The 18,570-nt window shown below is 40.3% G+C and overlaps 1 protein-coding gene across 7 annotated transcripts in view; it reads right to left on the reverse strand.

Moving 5' to 3' along the window:
* The window catches only part of LOC306702024 (uncharacterized protein), a 272,978-nt gene that overhangs the window by 9,917 nt on the left and 244,491 nt on the right, over window positions 1–18,570 (reverse strand). For 2 of the 7 annotated variants that reach the window (XM_079167509.1, XM_079167507.1), the window contains exons 16-20: window positions 12,438–12,611; window positions 10,543–10,716; window positions 7,288–7,464; window positions 4,857–5,030; window positions 3,633–3,806 (exon numbers count right to left, since the gene is read on the reverse strand). In XM_079167509.1, the coding sequence (XP_079023635.1) occupies window positions 3,633–3,806; window positions 4,857–5,030; window positions 7,288–7,464; window positions 10,543–10,716; window positions 12,438–12,611 (873 nt within the window). The remainder of the gene's footprint in view (window positions 1–3,632; window positions 3,807–4,856; window positions 5,031–7,287; window positions 7,465–10,542; window positions 10,717–12,437; window positions 12,612–18,570) is intronic. The other 5 variants (XM_079167508.1, XM_079167511.1, XM_079167510.1 and 2 more) reach the window with 5 other exon arrangements.

Consider the following 18,570-nt stretch of genomic DNA (forward strand, 5'->3'; position numbering starts at 1 on the left):
CAAATAAATCTGCGTGAACTGAAGAAAATCCAATCTCTCTGGTGTTCTGTGGGTGTTCGTTACTGAGTTCCTAACAGTGAGATCCTGTGGTGTCTCACCACGAGTCAGATAGAGAACAGTTACTGAGCCAACCGTTAGATAAAGACAAAGAAGAGGATCATCAACGAGGAAAAAACCACAATGGTAGTCTTGTTGTGTCTCTTTGTAGTTTTCTTTCTGTCTCTTTGTAGTCTTTATGTGTCTCTTTGAGTGACATTTCGTAGGTAAAGGTCAGCGGGGCCCCTGACACGTTGGGCCCCTGGGCCTGTGCCCGGTAGGCCTGTTCAGTAATCCATCCAACAGCAGCATGAAGCCAGACAAGTTGTACATTTCATGATTGTAGAGCAGGGGTGGGCAAACCTTTTTGGCTCAGGGGCCAAATTGAGTTTTACAATTTGACAGACAGGCCGGGCTAGTAGCAGATGGATGGAGAGTGTTTGTGTGAACTAATATAAATTACAAGTAAAAGCCATTCCTGAAAAAGTAAAGAAAACTTACATTTACCTTCAGTGGGAACAGTGTTGTTGATCACCCTTTTTTGCCAGTGCATCAAAGTTTGGTGTCAGTTTGGTTGTGGCAATTCTCAGGACAGATCTGGGCCCTATTCCTCGTACGTGGTTCAGCTAAGTCGATCAAATGTCCTATTATCCAGCTTAAATTAACTCGATGATTGAGGTCAGGATATCAGGTTCCTCAAAGGCTGATCCGCGCTCAAACAGTCTCGTTAATTAGACCCAGACGTCAGTCATCAGGATCCTTGCGCGTGCCCGTCCTACTTCAAAAGGGGGAAGCGTCGATCACCGAAACCATGATTTTCTAACAGTACGACGGCAAATAAACTCAAAGAAAGAGCCTCTCTTTTCTCCGCTGACGAGCAGGAGATGATCATGAACACATACGAGGAATTCAAGACCATAATCATGACAAAATCTAACACCGCCTCTGGGAGGGCTAGACGAGAAGCATGGCAAAATATCACAGACAAGTTACATGCGTAAGTGTTGGGAACATGAATAGGTTAATTTTAAGTGCCTCATCACCCCAATCAATCAGATGATATTTCTTTAAGTAGGCTTAATGGACTGCATCATCCAATGAGATCTATAGCGAAAATAATTATATCAACTCTTTCAGAATAAGTAGATAAAAACAAGCCCAAAGAGAATCTAACTGATACGAATTAGATACTTATGAGGATATATGTACTGTATGCGCTTATGTATCACGTATTATACATATATGTTTATATACATGTATGTGTAGATTACAGAACTAGGAGTTTGAATATGTGTGTGTGAATCTGTGTATGGGCGGATCAGTATGTATGTATTATTCATAATAAGCAGTGAAAATAAATTGTGTGTGATTCTCTCTATTCGTATCATGAGTCCACCTTAATCATGTTCTACAATAATTATAGCTGTGGTGTACTAATAATACTGTCATATAATGATGAGTGCTTTCAACCATCATGTAGTTCAACCAGCCATCAAGAGGACACGGGAGCAAGTAAACACTAAGCACACACACATTATTCAGAATGGTGATCAATACAACATGTGCCATGGTGATGTAATGAACACATCCATAAGTTTCTTCAGTGCCAATAAACTTTAGGAACAGCACGGCATGTAGCGGCTTTCCCGATGTTCTCTGCGTCACCGACACTGTAAAACATGAACCACTCGCTACACAGCGCGAGGCTGCATCCAGTCTGTGAGACAGTAGATGGCGTGTGGTGTTCAATGTACGGCTCGAGAAGGTCTTTAAATAAATGATTCCTTGTCGGCAGAATCGATAGCGCTCGTACAGGAAGTCATCGTGACGTGATAACGGATCGTGGCGATCTCGAAGAACTCTCTCCCTATAAAACGCTGATCTGACTAATATCGCTGCGTCATCGATGGATCTCTGAGGAAGGGAGCTGACATTGTTTTCCGGGGGAGTGGCAGCTTATCCAGCTCACTTAAGTTAGCCTGCGCTGGAGCAGGTTCAAGCTTATGGATGTGTTGCTATGGTGATTTTTCCAAACTTGCTTCGAGGAACCAAAAAGCCTGATTTATGTAATCTCATCCTGAAAATGATCCGGCTAACTCAGCTAGCCATGTACGAGGAACAGGGCCCTGAGGTGTTCATCAGTTAACTGGGATCTGTGACGTGATTTGTTGATGTTCATCACGCTGAACGTCTGCTCACACACGTAGGTAGAGCCAAACAACACCAGCATCCTCTGTGCCATCCTCCTGATGTTTGGAAGCGTAACTTCGCTTAGTGAAGCATAAAACTCGTCCAGTTTAAGGGAGTTGAACACGGTGTTTCAGCATCATTTTAGAAATGATCTCCCTCCAGACTAAAACGCCTGAAAACGAATACCACGTGACTATTCGCTACACTGGGCATGTGGGTGTCGGTGTAAACAGGAAGTAGTTGCTTAGCTAAACAAAATACGAGAGAGTAATAAAGTATCTTTAATAATGAAAGTTTGATTCTTAAGATATTCTCTAAAATCTTCCTCTATTAATTAACTCAAACGGACTCATTTAGTGGAAAGTTTAAGAAGTTTTATTTTTCAGACTTAACGTTAGTTACTGCGCTGCAGGTCTTGCTCTATCTCTGCACATCAAATTCACTTTAAAATGAAGACTTACACGTCAAGGTTTACTAGATTACGGGTCCATAAATGTGGTCAACACACGTCTCTCACTCGTTTCCTTGGTTTCGTTGTTGTCTGTTCTCACTCAAAGCTCTGCTGGTGTCTGCATTATCTGTCCTTCTGGAGAGCAATTCATGTTTTGTTCCTTTACATTTTATCTGCGAACTTCACAATAGTTGTGCAGAACTAAATAAGCATTAATAAGGACAGGAAAGTCCTCCGTTGTGTGTCCATCACCCTCCCTAAAGCCGCTAACCGTGACTTCAGACGTCCGCTCCGTAGCGCTGATAACGCCGCTGGACACGCCGCCGCTAATCGCTCCAATAACAGCTGCTTCCTCCGTAATAATGCAGACTTTTACTGGACAACAGCTGCTAGTAAAGACAACACGGTCAGTAACACCTGTAATCAGTTGTCCATGTTGAATTAACCTGGTAGCCGATCGGTAATCAAGGCTGTTATTGTTTGTGAGCTTCCGGGTACGGGTCACGTGATAGGGGTGTGAAGAACCAGGGAAGTACAGTCGTGACTGCTAAGAACCAATCAAGTAGTGATCGCGGGTGTGGGCGTCATCTAGAGAGAGTAGACCAGACCAGAGAAGGTCAATTGTGTGTAGAGTGCGCCATCTAGTGGGATCAACTGAAACGACGGGTATTGCAGGAAAAAGGCTAAATGAATGCGGTCTTTACTATAATTTGTACAATTTTGTACCAAAATTTGATGGGCCGGATTAAAAAGCCCAACAGGCCGTATATGGCCCGCGGGCCAAAGTTTGCCCATGCCTGTTGTAGAGGATGACATGCAGACAACGAGGCAGCTGATGTGAAGTGGAACATATTACCAGAAAATGTATCACTTTATGGATCTATACGTAGGTAAATCAAATAGAGTTATTGATGAAACATGAAGGTGCTGCACTAGCAGCAGACAGTGAACCCACCTCAGAGTCTCCAGTCTACAATGTGGACTCTCCAGAAAACCACTCAGCAGCTTCACGTCTGAATCCTCCAGGTTGTTGAAGTTCAGATCCAGTTCTCTCAGATGGGAGGGGTTTGACTTCAGAGCTGAGCCCAGAGAAGAACAGCCTTCCTCTGTGATCTGACAGTGTGACAGACTGCAAACACACAAAACAACACACAGAGTTTCTTATATCGATACACAATGAATCATTATTTTCATCATCAACATGAGAGGCTTTCACTTTGGTTTCATCTTCGTTTGTAAACAGACATTTTGTGAAAATCCTGTCACTGTAAAGACATTTAAAATCATTGATCAGTATTGATCCAGATTCTTCAGAGCGGATCAGAACTTAAAATATTATTATTAATAAAATATAATGAAAAATATCAAATGCTCTGAAAAAACTCAGCATCAGAAATGTAAAAAAAAATAAACCAATTACTTTAGCAGTTATATTCCTAAAAATGTAAAAAAGGTTTGGTTCTTTAAATGTGATTCAATTAAACTTTCTTTCTTTTAATGATGAACATTGAGTCTCAAGTATAGTATATATAGTATATTTATCAAGTATAGTATATATAGTATATTTATCAAGTATAGTACAGTCTAGTACAGAGGTCACTAATAGGGGGACCGCGGTCCGGTTCCGGTCCTAAACGCCGTTGTATGTGGACCCAGATCTAAATCTGATAATTGATAATTAATAATTAATAAATTCTAACAGAGCGCTTCTATTTTTACCGGCACAGCTTTTCCAGCCTTTACGGCACTCGGTCAGAGGTCCAGGAAACACACAGACCAAGTACACGTGTTGTAAATCATAGATGTGTATTCCTAGAAGCTTCACAACTCCAGTGACATTTGCACACACGAGAGAGACCCAACAGTCGGAGAAGTATGTGAGTCAGAGAAGTTATTTCACATCGCGTTCTCTAAGAAGAGAAATGTGGACCAGAGAGACCAGAGTCTTTAACCAAGAATAGACAGACTCATAGATCTTCATTCTTCCTACAGGCAGTTCAAAACCAGTACATCTCATCTGTTCAGAGATAGCGTGTAAAGCGTCACTACGAGACAAATCACAACTCTTTTGAGCAAACGTACCCACTCAAATCCCAAATGAAGGTGCAAAAAATAAATGATCTAAGAGCCCAAAATGATCAGAATCCTAATGCATTAATTCAGCAGACAGTGAACCCACCTCAGAGTCTTCAGTCTACAATGTGGACTCTCCAGAAAACCTCTCAGCAGCTTCACTCCTGAATACTTCAGGTTGTTGAAGCTCAGATCCAGTTCTCTCAGATGGGAGGGGTTTGACTTCAGAGCTGAGTCCAGAGAAGAACAGCCTTCCTCTGTGATCTCACAGCGTGACAGACTGCAAACACACAAAACAACACACAGAGTTTCTTATATCGATACACAATGAATCATTATTTTCATCATCAACATGAGTGGCTTTCATTTTGGTTTCATCTTCTTTTGTAAACAGACATTTTGTGATAATCCTGTCACTGTAAAGACATTTAAAATCATTATTACAGTGAAACAAGTTATTCCAGGGTAGTAGATTTCTCTAACAAACTAAAACCACAACTTAAACCGTCCTGGTTCCCTGAAAGCAGGTGGGCCAAAGGATGTTCATGTTGGTTGGACAAGACATCCAACACTTTGATCCCGAGCAGGATAGTGTCCAGTTCACCATTGTGGTTTGTTGGGTTATTATTGTGGGATTTTTATTTTATATTTTTATTCATTTTATTATTTTATTATTATTTAGTTGGGTTAATATTTCATTATTTGTATTGTTGTCTAGCTTCAGCAGAGATTTCTCGATCCTGCAACATCTGACTTGTCTCCAACGCCGACTGTTTTCCTCCCGTAGATGAGCAGGACTTTGAAAGTGACATTTCTGTGTAATTCTCATGTTGATTATTACAGCTCGCTATCTGAGAAATATGAGCTCACAAACAGCTTGTGCTTTCTATTATTTTATGTTTTACTTGATAAAGGAATCAATTAAATTGACGGTTGATTCAGAATGTTTATTATGGAAACATAAATACTTGATGATAGAATTTCTTACAAATTGTTTAAATTGTTTGATTGTTTGTTGTGAAACTCACTGATATGTTGTCTCATTATACAGTTCAACAGAGACGGAGGTCAGATTTCTGTGTTTCACCTCATCTCAGGAGATTTATTTTGCCATGTTGATGTTAACATTATCTAGCTCGCTACAACATAGAGCTGCTTAACATTCACAAAACAGCCAAAGCTTGAACCTTATCGATGGATGATGTGCATATGTAAACCATTGTGGGTAACATGTGTTGGTGTTTTGATGAATTATAAATACTTGAATGGCCAAAGGGGGGAATTGTTGGGGCAATGTATCATGTTCTGTTAGATAGAACTTGTATCACTGAAACCTAAACCCAATCTAAAAGAGCCAGAGGAAGTACTTTCAACTAGTTGTCAACCGATTCAGTAACTATACAGTGAACTATTACAGAGACGACATGAGGACAAACTGAGGACAGTAGACAGTCCACAAACGCAGGCATGAGCTAACCAACCAATGAACCAATGACTGTTAAAACATAGAAGAAACAAAAGCGTAAAGTACATGGACCTGAAGACCAGCGGGAGGTTCTAACATGTTTCTAGTATGAGTGACGAGAGTCACTCAAGGGGGGAATGTGGGAGAACAATGTATCCATGCCTATTCACATTCATCCTGTGATGATGGCCGGTATCATTGTCACATGTTACTCACGTCACTGAGACAGGGAGTCTAGTAGAGCGGCCTTGGAGCCCGGGTGAAGGTAGAGGGGGGATGACGTAGATAAACAAGTAGGGCAAGATTTCTAACGCAGGGGAAGAACGGGAGCCGGTCGCTGTGACGGGCGGCCAGAAGCCAAATCAGAAGAAGACGAGTTGGGAAGGAGACGGTGGTTAATCAAAGAACCCTCTGTTATGACTTGTCTGAGGTACACAGTGTAACTTGTCTAGGTGAGAGTTCAGAGGAGGAAAACATCTCCAAAGGGGGAGACTTAGGGTAGAATGGAGCTATAAATAATGAACAATGCTATTGTGGAGTTAGTTGACTCCGGACAGCTCGGTTTACTTCTATACTTTGTGATGCAAATAAATCTGCGTGAACTGAAGGAAATTCAATCTCTCTGGTGTTCTGTGGGTGTTCGTTACTGAGTTCCTAACAGTGAGATCCTGTGGTGTCTCACCACGAGTCAGATAGAGAACAGTTACTGAGCCAACCGTTAGCTAAAGTCAAAGAAGAGGATCATCAACGAGGAAAAAACCACAACAGTAGTCTTTATGTGTCTCTTTGAGTGACATTTCGTAGGTAAAGGTCAGGGGGGCCCCAGACACTTTGGGCCCCTGGGCCTGTGCCCGGTAGGCCTGTTCAGTAATCCATCTAACAGCAGCATGAAGCCAGACAAGTTGTACATTTCATGATTGTAGAGGATGACATGCAGACAACGAGGCAGCTGATGTGAAGTGGAACATATTACCAGAAAATGTATCACTTTATGGATCTATACGTAGATAAATCAAAGAGAGTTATTGATGAAACATGAAGGTGCTGCACTAGCAGCAGACAGTGAACCCACCTCAGAGTCTCCAGTCTACAATCTGGACTCTCCAGAAAACCACTCAGCAGCTTCACTCCTGAATCCTTCAGGTTGTAGTTTCCACTCAGATCCAGTTCTCTCAGATGGGAGGGGTTTGACTTCAGAGCTGAGTCCAGAGAAGAACAGCCTTCCTCTGTGATCTTACAGCGTGACAGACTGCAAACACACAAAACAACACACAGAGTTTCTTATATCAATACACAATGAATCATTATTTTCATCATCAACATGAGTGGCTTTCATTTTGGTTTCATCTTCTTTTGTAAACAGACATTTTGTGAAAATCCTGTCACTGTAAAGACATTTAAAATCATTGATTAGTATTGATCCAGATTCTTCAGAGCGGATCAGAAAATAAAATATTATTAATATTATTATTAATATTAAAATATATTGAAAAATACCAAATGCTCTGAAAGTCAGCATCAGAAATATTTTCAAAAAAATTACTTTAGCAGTTATTTTCCTAAAAATTAAAAAAGGTTTGGTTCTTTAAGTGTGATTTAATTAAACGTTCTGGTTTTTAATGATGAACATTGAGTCTCTCAAGTATAGTATATATAGTATATTTATCATGTATAGTCTAGTAAATTAAATTAACTTTTTGTCTCTTTGTAATCTTTTTGTGTCTCTTTGACATTTCGTAGGTGAAGGTCAGGGGGATTTGAACCAAAATGAATGTTTCAGAAAGTTACCTTGAGTCACGTTAACTATTAAAGGTAAACATGTTACATTATTGGTTGACTCAGGAGTTATTCCATTTAGTGAAACGGACACAAAGCCCTTGTCCTGTACATTAGATAGCATCGCAGTTAAACATTCATGTCTGCTGTCTGATCACTGCCCTATACATTTAGTAGGTAGAGAAGTTATGTATGATGGACATTCATTGGACAAAGAATATCGCTGCTGTCTCTGTTTCTCTGTCTCCCACACAATGTGAGTTGTTTAAGGGGGAGTTCACACATGTCCTTGGTACGAGGCCCATTAATGGAGTGGAATGACATGTCTGACTGGCCGCATATTCAGACCCAGACTCACTGCCTTCAGTCCCACAGAGGATCCTGGTAACTGTCCCGTACAGGTTATAATCCCTTTCTTCAACGGTCTCATCAAAGCCAGTAAGACCACCACTTAAATACAGTTAGTAGAAATGTTTTAGAACATTTTACCTCTTTTATTATCAAATGTTCATGAAAACATGATGCCGTGATGAGCTGGCCCTCTACATTAAATAATATGAATATCACTGTATTCACATGAGTTGTTAACTGACATTAGGGAACGTAACAGAACTGCAACAATAAATGTTTGTGTTTCGTTGGGTTATTATTGTGGGATATTTATTTCATATTTTTATTTATTTTATTATTATTTAGTTGGGTTATTATTTCATTATTTGTATTGTTGTCTAGCTTCAGCAGGGATTTCTCGATCCTGCAACATCTGACTTGTCTCCAACGCCGACTGTTTTCCTCCCGTAGATGAGCAGGACTTTGAAAGTGACATTTCTGTGTAATACTCATGTTGATTATTACAGCTCGCTATCTGAGAAATATGAGCTCACAAACAGCTAGTGCTTTCTATTATTTTATGTTTTACTTGATAAAGGAATCAATTAAATTGACGGTTGATTCAGAATGTTTATTATGGTAACATAAACACTTGATGATAGAATTTCTTACAAATTGTTTAAATTGTTTGATTGTTTGTTGTGAAACTCACTGATATGTTGTCTCATTATACAGTTCAACAGAGACGGAGGTCAGATTTCTGTATTTCTCCTCATCTCAGGAAATTTATTTTGCCATGTTGATGTTAACATTATCTAGCTCGCTACAACATAGAGCTGCTTAACATTCACAAAACAGCCAAAGCTTGAACCTCATCGATGGATGATGTGCATATGTAAACCATTGTGGGTAACATGTGTTGGTGTTTTGATGAATTATAAATACTTGAATGGCCAAAGGGGGGAATTGTTGGGGCAATGTATCATGTTCTGTTAGATAGAACTTGTATCGCTGAAACCTAAACCCAATCTAAAAGAGCCAGAGGAAGTACGTTTAACTAGTTGTCAACCGATTCAGTAACTATACAGTGAACTATTACAGAGACAACATGAGGACAAAGTGAGGACAGTAGACAGTCCACAAACGCAGGCATGAGCTAACCAACCAATGAACCAATGACTGTTAAAACATAGAAGAAACAAAAGCGTAAAGTACATGGACCTGAAGACCAGCGGGAGGTTCTAACATGTTTCTAGTATGAGTGACGAGAGTCACTCAAGGGGGGAATGTGGGAGAACAATGTATCCATGTCTATTCACATTCATCCTGTGATAATGGCCGGTATCATTGTCACATGTTATTCACGTCACTGAGACAGGGAGTCTAGTATAGCGGCCTTGGAGCCCGGGTGAAGGTAGAGGGGGGATGACGTAGATAAACAAGTAGGGCAAGATTTCTAACGCAGGGGAAGAACGGGAGCCGGTCGCTGTGACGGGCGGCCAGAAGAGAAATCAGAAGAAGACGAGTTGGGAAGGAGACGGTGGTTAATCAAAGAACCCTCTGTTATGACTTGTCTGAGGTACACAGTGTAACTTGTCTAGGTGAGAGTTCAGAGGAGGAGGACATCTCCAAAGGGGGAGACTTAGGGTAGAATGGAGCTATAAATAATGAACAATGCTATTGTGGAGTTAGTTGACTCCGGACAGCTCGGTTTACTTCTATACTTTGTGATGCAAATAAATCTGCGTGAACTGAAGGAAATCCAATCTCTCTGGTGTTCTGTGGGTGTTCGTTACTGAGTTCCTAACAGTGAGATCCTGTGGTGTCTCACCACGAGTCAGATAGAGAACAGTTACTGAGCCAACCGTTAGATAAAGACAAAGAAGAGGATCATCAACGAGGAAAAAACCACAACAGTAGTCTTGTTGTGTCTCTTTGAGTGACATTTCGGAGGTAAAGGTCAGGGCGGCCCCTGACACGTTGGGCCCCTGGGCCTGTGCCCGGTAGGCCTGTTCAGTAATCCATCCAACAGCAGCATGAAGCCAGACAAGTTGTTCATTTCATGATTGTAGAGGATGACATGCAGACAATGAGGCAGCTGATGTGAAGTGGAACATATTACCAGAAAATGTATCACTTTATGGATCTATACGTAGATAAATCAAATAAAGTTATTGATGAAACATGAAGGTGCTGCACTAGCAGCAGACAGTGAACCCACCTCAGAGTCTCCAGTCTACAATGTGGACTCTCCAGAAAACCTCTCAGCAGCTTCACTCCTGAATCCTTCAGGTAGTTTCCACTCAGATCCAGTTTTCTCAGATGGGAGGGGTTTGACTTCAGAGCTGAGCCCAGAGAAGAACAGCCTTCCTCTGTGATCTCAGAGTCTGACAGACTGCAAACACACAAAACAACACACAGTGTTCCTTATATCGATACACAATGAATCATTATTTTCATCATCAACATGAGTGGCTTTCATTTTGGTTTCATCTTCTTTTGTAAACAGACATTTTGTGAAAATCCTGTCACTGTAAAGACATTTAAAATCATTGAGCAGTATTGATCCAGATTCTTTAGAGCAGATCAGAAAATTAAATATTATTATTATTCATAAAATATATTGAAAAATATGTAATGCTCTGAAAAAAGTCATCAGAATGTTAAAAAACAAATTACTTAAGCAGTTATTCTCCAAAAAATTCAAAAGAAAGTTTGGTTCTTTAAGTGTTGTTGGAGCTATTTATTTTATATTAGTATTTTATTATTTTATTAATAAGGAGTATTGTTTAATTATTCTAAATGTCTGATATATTAAGACTGCTTTCTCTCTTTAATAGTAATTTGTTTAGTTATATTACTGTTTGTTGTTTTGGTAATTACTGTGGGCACCTGTTGCTATATATATATATATATATATATATATATATATATATATATATATATATATATATATATGAGTAGACAGATAGGACCAGCATGCACCGGCTTATAGTTTTTACCAGCAAAGGAGAGACGGTACGACAGGAGCTTTCTTTGTTCTTTTTGTTTGTTTGCTTGTTTTGTTTGCTTTACACAATAAATAAGAACATCGGAATCCTTTATGGACAATCTACTCTCTTCTGCCTGCGTAAAATACTGACCACGGTGCATCAGTGGTGTTTGATTATTGTTTGTTTGATTTAGATTTATACGACAAAATGGCCACTACAAGTGTGATTCAATTAAACTTAATTTTTTTAATAATAAACATTGAGTCTATCCAGTCTAGCATGTATAATATATTCATCTAGTATAGTATATTCAAGTAACTTTTCGTCTCTTTGTAGTCTTTTTGTGTCTCTTTGTAGTTGTGGTAGTGGGCGTGGTCTGTGCTCAGCTGCAGGAAGAGATCTGTGGGAGTGGCTCAGGGGAACAGTGCCAGGGTTAATTGGCACAGCTGTAACCGGTTGCTAATTATCCCTCATTCCTCTTCAGCAGTAGCAGGCTGGAGCTCTGGTGGCCGGTGAGACACAGAGAGGAAGAGGAACACCAGCCCACAAGAGTCAGACTGATTGATGCACACTGGCCTGTGTGCGCTCCGAGGAGCAGGGCGGCAGGAGAGAGCGCACGGCAGTGTGAAGTTTTGTTTAAGTTTGAAAATAAAATACATTTGAGTAAACCTTAACTGCTGAAGACGGTGTGGTGTGTTGAGGACCCGCGAGTAACAAGGATTTGGCTACACTGGAGCCTGAACCACTCCCACAGATCTCTCCCCTGCAGCCGAGTACAGACCACGCCCACTACCACAGTAGTCTTTATGTGTCTCTTTGTAGTCTTTTTGTGTCTCTTTGAGTGACATTTCGTAGGTAAAGGTCAGGGGGGCCCCTGACACTTTGGGCCCCTGGGCCTGTGCCCGGTAGGCCTGTTCAGTAATCCATCCAACAGCAGCATGAAGCCAGACAAGTTGTACATTTCATGATTGTAGAGGATGACATGCAGACAACGAGGCAGCTGATGTGAAGTGGAACATAGTACCAGAAAATGTATCACTTCATGGATCTATACGTAGATAAATCAAAGAGAGTTATTGATGAAACATGAAGGTGCTGCACTAGCAGCAGACAGTGAACCCACCTCAGAGTCTCCAGTCTACAATGTGGACTCTCCAGAAAACCACTCAGCAGCTTCACTCCTGAATCCTTCAGGTTGTTTCCTCTCAGATGCAGTTCTCTCAGATGGGAGGGGTTTGACTTCAGAGCTGAGCCCAGAGAAGAACAGCCTTCCTCTGTGATCTCACAGCATGACAGACTGCAAACACACAAAACAACACACAGAGTTTCTTATATCGATACACAATGAATCATTATTTTCATCATCAACATGAGAGGCTTTCATTTTGGTTTCATCTTCTTTTGAAAACAGACATTTTGTGAAAATCCTGTCACTGTAAAGACATTTAAAATCATTGATCAGTATTGATCCAGATTCTTCAGAGCGGATCAAAAAATACAATATTATTAATATTAATAAAATATATTGAAAAATATGAAATGCTCTGAAATTTTTTCCAAAAAAAAAAAAAAAGGTTTGGTTCTGTAAGTGTGATTCAATTGAACTTTCTTCTTTTTTAATGTTGAACATTGAGTCTATCAAGTTTAGTATATATATCAGTGGTGGGCCATCAGGGCCTGCAAAGCCTTCTCTGCTGGCCTAAACAGAATCACAAAGTTAGAGCTATTTTATAATTTAATCATTTTCTTCAATACACTACATGTATCATAATTTATAAAAATATTTTTCCCATTATCTTATTTTCTCATTGCACAGTTACTGTGCTCCTCAGCTGCTCTGCTTCCAGTGCAGCTTGTTTTAAGTAGAGCTTTTATCCAATCAGATTTCACCTCTGTGTCTCTAGGTAAGAAGAGAGGCCCGAGGCCTGCAGACTCACCAGTGCCTCCATGTGCAGTTTAAGTGAATGGGGACGATATTGTTGATTGTCATATTCTTCAACGAATCAGATCTTTAGTTTGACATGTCGGGCGTATTCTTTGACGTGTCAGAGCTGCTAGCTGGCCTACATCTACGTGATTGGTCAGTGGGCCAGCGTGACATGTTGGGCGGTGACAATCCCAAAATCTGCTGCATCTGTCAAGCGGACATTTTCAGCCTCAAACGCATGAAAACGTGTTCAAGAAATACAACTGGGGAAGCTCGACTGTCTTCACTGGCGTCCATGAATCCAGAAGGACTTCTTACTGGAACTAAAACGCACGGATGTACTGAACAACCGTGAGATTAAACTCTTTATCAACAAAGAAAGGAGGAACAGCAGCTAAGTAGTGAACAGCAGCTCTGGTAAGTCAACTGCTCTTGTTTTTACATCTGCAGTAGCTTTAAGATGCTTGTTTATATGTTATTATTTGTACAACTTGTTTTTATGAAGATTGGATTTTTGTTTGGTTTAATATGTGATAGGAACCATTGTTACGTCCAGTGTTGCTCTGGAGACATATTTAGCTGGTGCCAGTGTTGCTAACTTGGTGACTTTTTCGCTAAATCTGACAACTTTCCAAACCCTCATGGCGACTTTTTTTGTCAAAAGCTACTAGCGACAAATCTATCGACTTGTTCTGTTGTTATTGGAGACTTTTCTGCCGTTAAAGCACGTACGTTCTGCACTGTCGTGAACGAGCAGCGGGTTCTGCCGTGAGCCGCCATAAAGCACTAACTCACACAGCAGTCCCAGCTGCAGTCAGAGCAGAGAGGAGACGCACTCCCGGCGTATTCTCTGCAGATAGTGTATCTATAGGTGTTGGCTTCATTTTTACACGAAACAAATAATAACCGTAGATGTGTTTCAGCTGCAGGACAGCAGTGAAGGCCCAGGTATAAAATGCACGGCCCGCCACTAATATATAGTATATTTATCAAGTGTAGTATAGTATATTCATGTAACTTTTTGTCTCTCTGTAGTCTTTTAATGTCTCTTTGTAGTGTTTTTGTAGTCATTTTGTGTCTCTTTGTGGTCTGTTTCTGTCTCTTTGTAGTTGTGGTAGTGGGCGTGGTCTGTGCTCAGCTGCAGGAAGAGATCTGTGGGAGTGGTTCAGGGGAACAGTGCCAGGGTTAATTGGCACAGCTGTAACCGGTTGCTAATTATCCCTCATTCCTCTTCAGCAGTAGCAGGCTGGAGCTCTGGTGGCCGAAAAAGCAGGAAGGTGACGTATTTGCGCTAAGTGAATCGACGCTCTCGAGGAAGTAACTCACGGACGGAGAGCTTGGAGAAGTAGGTGCTGGGTGATGGCGGCTTGTTAATCAAGTGTAAGGACGAGGAGCAGAGAGAGAAAGCAATGAAGCTGAAAAAAGTGTGCAGCATGGTGGTTGAGAACGCTAAGAAGACATGTGATGGGCCCTTTGTGAGAGGCGTTATATATGGTATCCCAGTGGAGGAAAGGGTGGAGGATTTGAGATTAAGTATAAAAGGTGGAAAAATTATCGGGATTAAATGTCTGCAAGCAAGAAGAGGGGGAGAAAGGGTTGATAGTTTGTCAGTGTTGCTGGATTTCCAAGAGAGGGTGTTGCCTGATAAAGTCACTGTGGAATATATAAGGTACAATGTAAGAGCTTATGTCCCACCACCTTTGAGGTGTTTCAAATGCCAAATATATGGATATATTGCGGCAGCGTGCAAAGGCAAACAAAAGTGTGGAAAATGTGGAAGGGAACATGAGTACGGGAAATGTGAGGATGGGACAGAGCTCAAATGTGCAAATTGCAGAGATGCACATAGTGTGGCCTGTGGTGGGTGTGAAGTGAGAAAGAAGGCAGTGGAAGTGCAGCAGCTAAAAGTGAAAATGAATATATCATATTCAGAAGCAGCAGAGATGGTTCAGAGGGAGAGTGGAGAGGGTGGGGGGGGAGATATATCAAGGAAGGAACCGTCTCAACAGTCAAATGAACAACTTGTGACAAAGAGTCAAAGGGGAGATGGGAATATATTGACAGTGAATAATGAGAGCTTTGTGTAAGTCATGGCTGAAGTATTTAACTGCACATTCCAAGCAAAAGGGAGATCTGAGAAGATTGAAATAATAGTAAAGAGTGCAGGAAGATATTTAAATATTCATGCGATAACTGGGATGGCTGTTCAGGAAGAGTTAAACAAATTCACAGGATTAGTTATGATGTTAATTCTACAGTGGAATGCAAGGAGTCTGTTGGCAAATGGCCAAGAATTTAAAGGTTTTCTTAATGGGTTAGAATATAAACCAGATAAAATATGTGTTGAAGAGACATGGCTTAAACCAAACTTAGATTTTGTGATTCAGGGATATGTATGCATAAGAAGGGATAGAGAACGGGGTAATGGGGGAGGATGTGCTCCCTTTGTTAGGCAAGGAATTTCTTATCGAGAAATAGGAAAAGGAAAAGACCTAGAATATGTAGTTGTTGAAGTGATCATTACCCCATTTTCTGTAGAGTAGGAAGAGGAAGCAGGGTGGGTTCAGAAGATACAGCAGAAAGGTGGGTATTTGGAAAGGCTCAGTGGGATACATTAGTGAATTAAGGTTTAAAAGATGTAGATAGAGAACAGGATATAGAAATATTTACTGAAAATGTGAGAGATGCAATAATTGGAGTTGCCAATCAGACAATTTTCAGGAAAACCGGTACAAAGAGGCGGAAGTTAGTTCCATGGTGAAATGACGAGTGCAGCGAGGTAATAAAGAAACGGAATAAGGCTTTTAAGGTTTTAAAAAAAAAACACAATTTCAAAAATGTAATGGAGTACAAGAGAATGCAAGCAGTAGTACGGAAAACTATCAAAGATACTAAAAGGAAGTATTGGAGATCATTTTGTAACACAATAAGGAGAAGCACTTCAATTAATGAAGTTTGGGGAATGATAAAGAAAATGAGTGGAGTAAACAGGAGTGGGGGTATCCAGTGTTGGAAAATGGCGGAGTGGTGGCTAACGATGATGAAGCAAAGGCAGAAATGTTAGCTAAAGCACTGACTGAGGTCCATAGTTCTGGTAATATGTCAGAGGAGGGTTTAAATGGAAGACATAGAACAAGTGAAGCAAATACAGAATTGTTGGAAACAGATGAAGAGAGGGAAGATGCAATTAATGCTCCCTTCACTTTGGAAGAAATAAAAAGGGCCGTAAGTAAATCAGGTCTAACTGCTCCAGGTAAAGATCAGATGTGCTACATCATGTTAAACCATCTGTCTGATTTAGCGTTAGAGGTGATTTTGCATTTGTATTACAAAGTTTGGCAGGAAGGAAAATTACCAGGACTTTGGAAACAAGCAGTTATAGTACCCATCAGGAAACCAGGAAAAGATCCCACTAACCCATCAAACTATAGACCAATAGCATTGACTTCCCACATGTGTAAAATCATGGAGCGAATGATCCCAGAAAGACTAACTTATTATTTGGAAACTAGGAATCTTAGGTCAAAATATCAAAGTGGATTTAGAAAAGGAATGGGAACAATGGATCCAATAGTATGTCTAGAAGCAGAGGTGAGGAAGGCACAAGTGAATAAGGAGGTAGTGGTAGCAGTATTTTTTTGATGTGGAAAAGGGGACTTAATTAAAAGATTAGGAATATCTGGTAAAATGTTCAGATGGGTTAAACATTTGGGAAGGTGTTTGTCGGCCAGCCATTTGGTGGACAATTGAACACCGAAAGGAAGTGTGATTAGTCCATTATTATTTTCGATAATGATTGATGATGTATGTGAAAATGTTGGACAAAATATAGGGAGATCTTTATTTGCAGATGACGGGGCACTGTGGAAAAGAGGTAGGAATGTGGTATATGTTGTGAAACAGATGCAGGAAACAATCAAGTGTTGAAGAGTGGTCATTGGAATGGGGATTAAAATTGTCAGTGGAAAAAACAAATACCCTTTTCTTTACAAGAAAGAAAATTGGATCAGATGTCAAAATGTATTTATATGGTAAGGAGCTGAAAAGGACGGACTCGTACACATTTTTAGGAATGTGGTTTGATGCTAGGCTCACCTGGAATGTACATATTGATAAAATGGTAAATAAATGTAAAATGTTTTTAAATGTAATGAGATGGTTGGTGGGAACAGAGAGGGGAGCTGACAGATGATGTCATACATCAGGAGGAATTACCACAATTATATACAGATGGATTTAAAGACCCTAAAACTGGTAGAACAGCAGCAGCAGCAGCAGTATTACCAGAATTCCAGTATGAGTGTGGGAAGAGACTCAGTGATGACTTATCTGTGTTTACATGTGAGATGATGGCCACAGTTATTGCCTGACAGAGGGTAGAGGGAGTGGCAATTGCATCAGACTCGTGTGCAGTGCTAACGAGTTTGACATTTTGCCACTCCAGAAGCAGAGAGGATTCACTGTATGAAATACTACAGTCACTATTCAGAATCCATCAAATGCGGATGGTGGTTAGTTTTGTGTGGGTCCCTGCCCATGTTGGAGTCGATGGCAATGAGAAGGCGGATAAAGCAGCAAAAAGGCTCTGAAGAGTGGGAGAAATATCGTTAATGTAAATATAAGTAAGTCAGAAGCTAAAGTGGTGATTAAGGGACAAATCGAAAAGATATGGCAGAATGAATGGAATAAAGGGAGTAAAGGAAGATATCTGTTTAAAAATAAACCATTGGTTGGGAGTGCAGGATCTAGTGGACAAAGTGAAAAGAGGAGAGGGTTATGACAGGAATGGCCATACTGGTCTTAACAGTTCCCTCTATGTTATTAGAAAACATAATAATGGAAAGTGTGAATTTTTTGAAGAAGAAACTGTGGACCATGTTTTATTGTCCTGTCAGAGGTACGAGTCAGCAAAAAAAGTTTTGAAAAATGGTCTAAGAGAGATGGGAGAGGAAAATATAATTAATGTACTAAAGAAAAACTTTAGTGACAAATGTTGGAAACTTCTTCTGAAATATTTATGGTCAACTAGACTAATGAATAGAATTTGAGAATTATTTTTATGTTTGTTTCTTTGTTTCTGTGGTTTTCGTTTGGATGTCGTATTAGAGAATTACTTTCCTTAAATCCACACTCCAGATTAGTAGATGGCGGTAATGCACCAAAAACCTGTTTTGCCAACCGCCATTGTCACCTGTCTGTCTGTCTTGAAATTACCGGTCGACCCTTATCTACCTGCATGCATGTCTTTATTGCTGTTTAGTGTCTGACTGATTCATGTATTTCACATACTCTGCATGCTTTTATGTTTTGCGCCTCCGACATGGATGTT

This window comes from Pholis gunnellus (genome assembly GCF_910591455.1).
Source record: "Pholis gunnellus genome assembly, chromosome: 10".
Classification (NCBI taxonomy): domain Eukaryota; kingdom Metazoa; phylum Chordata; class Actinopteri; order Perciformes; family Pholidae; genus Pholis; species Pholis gunnellus.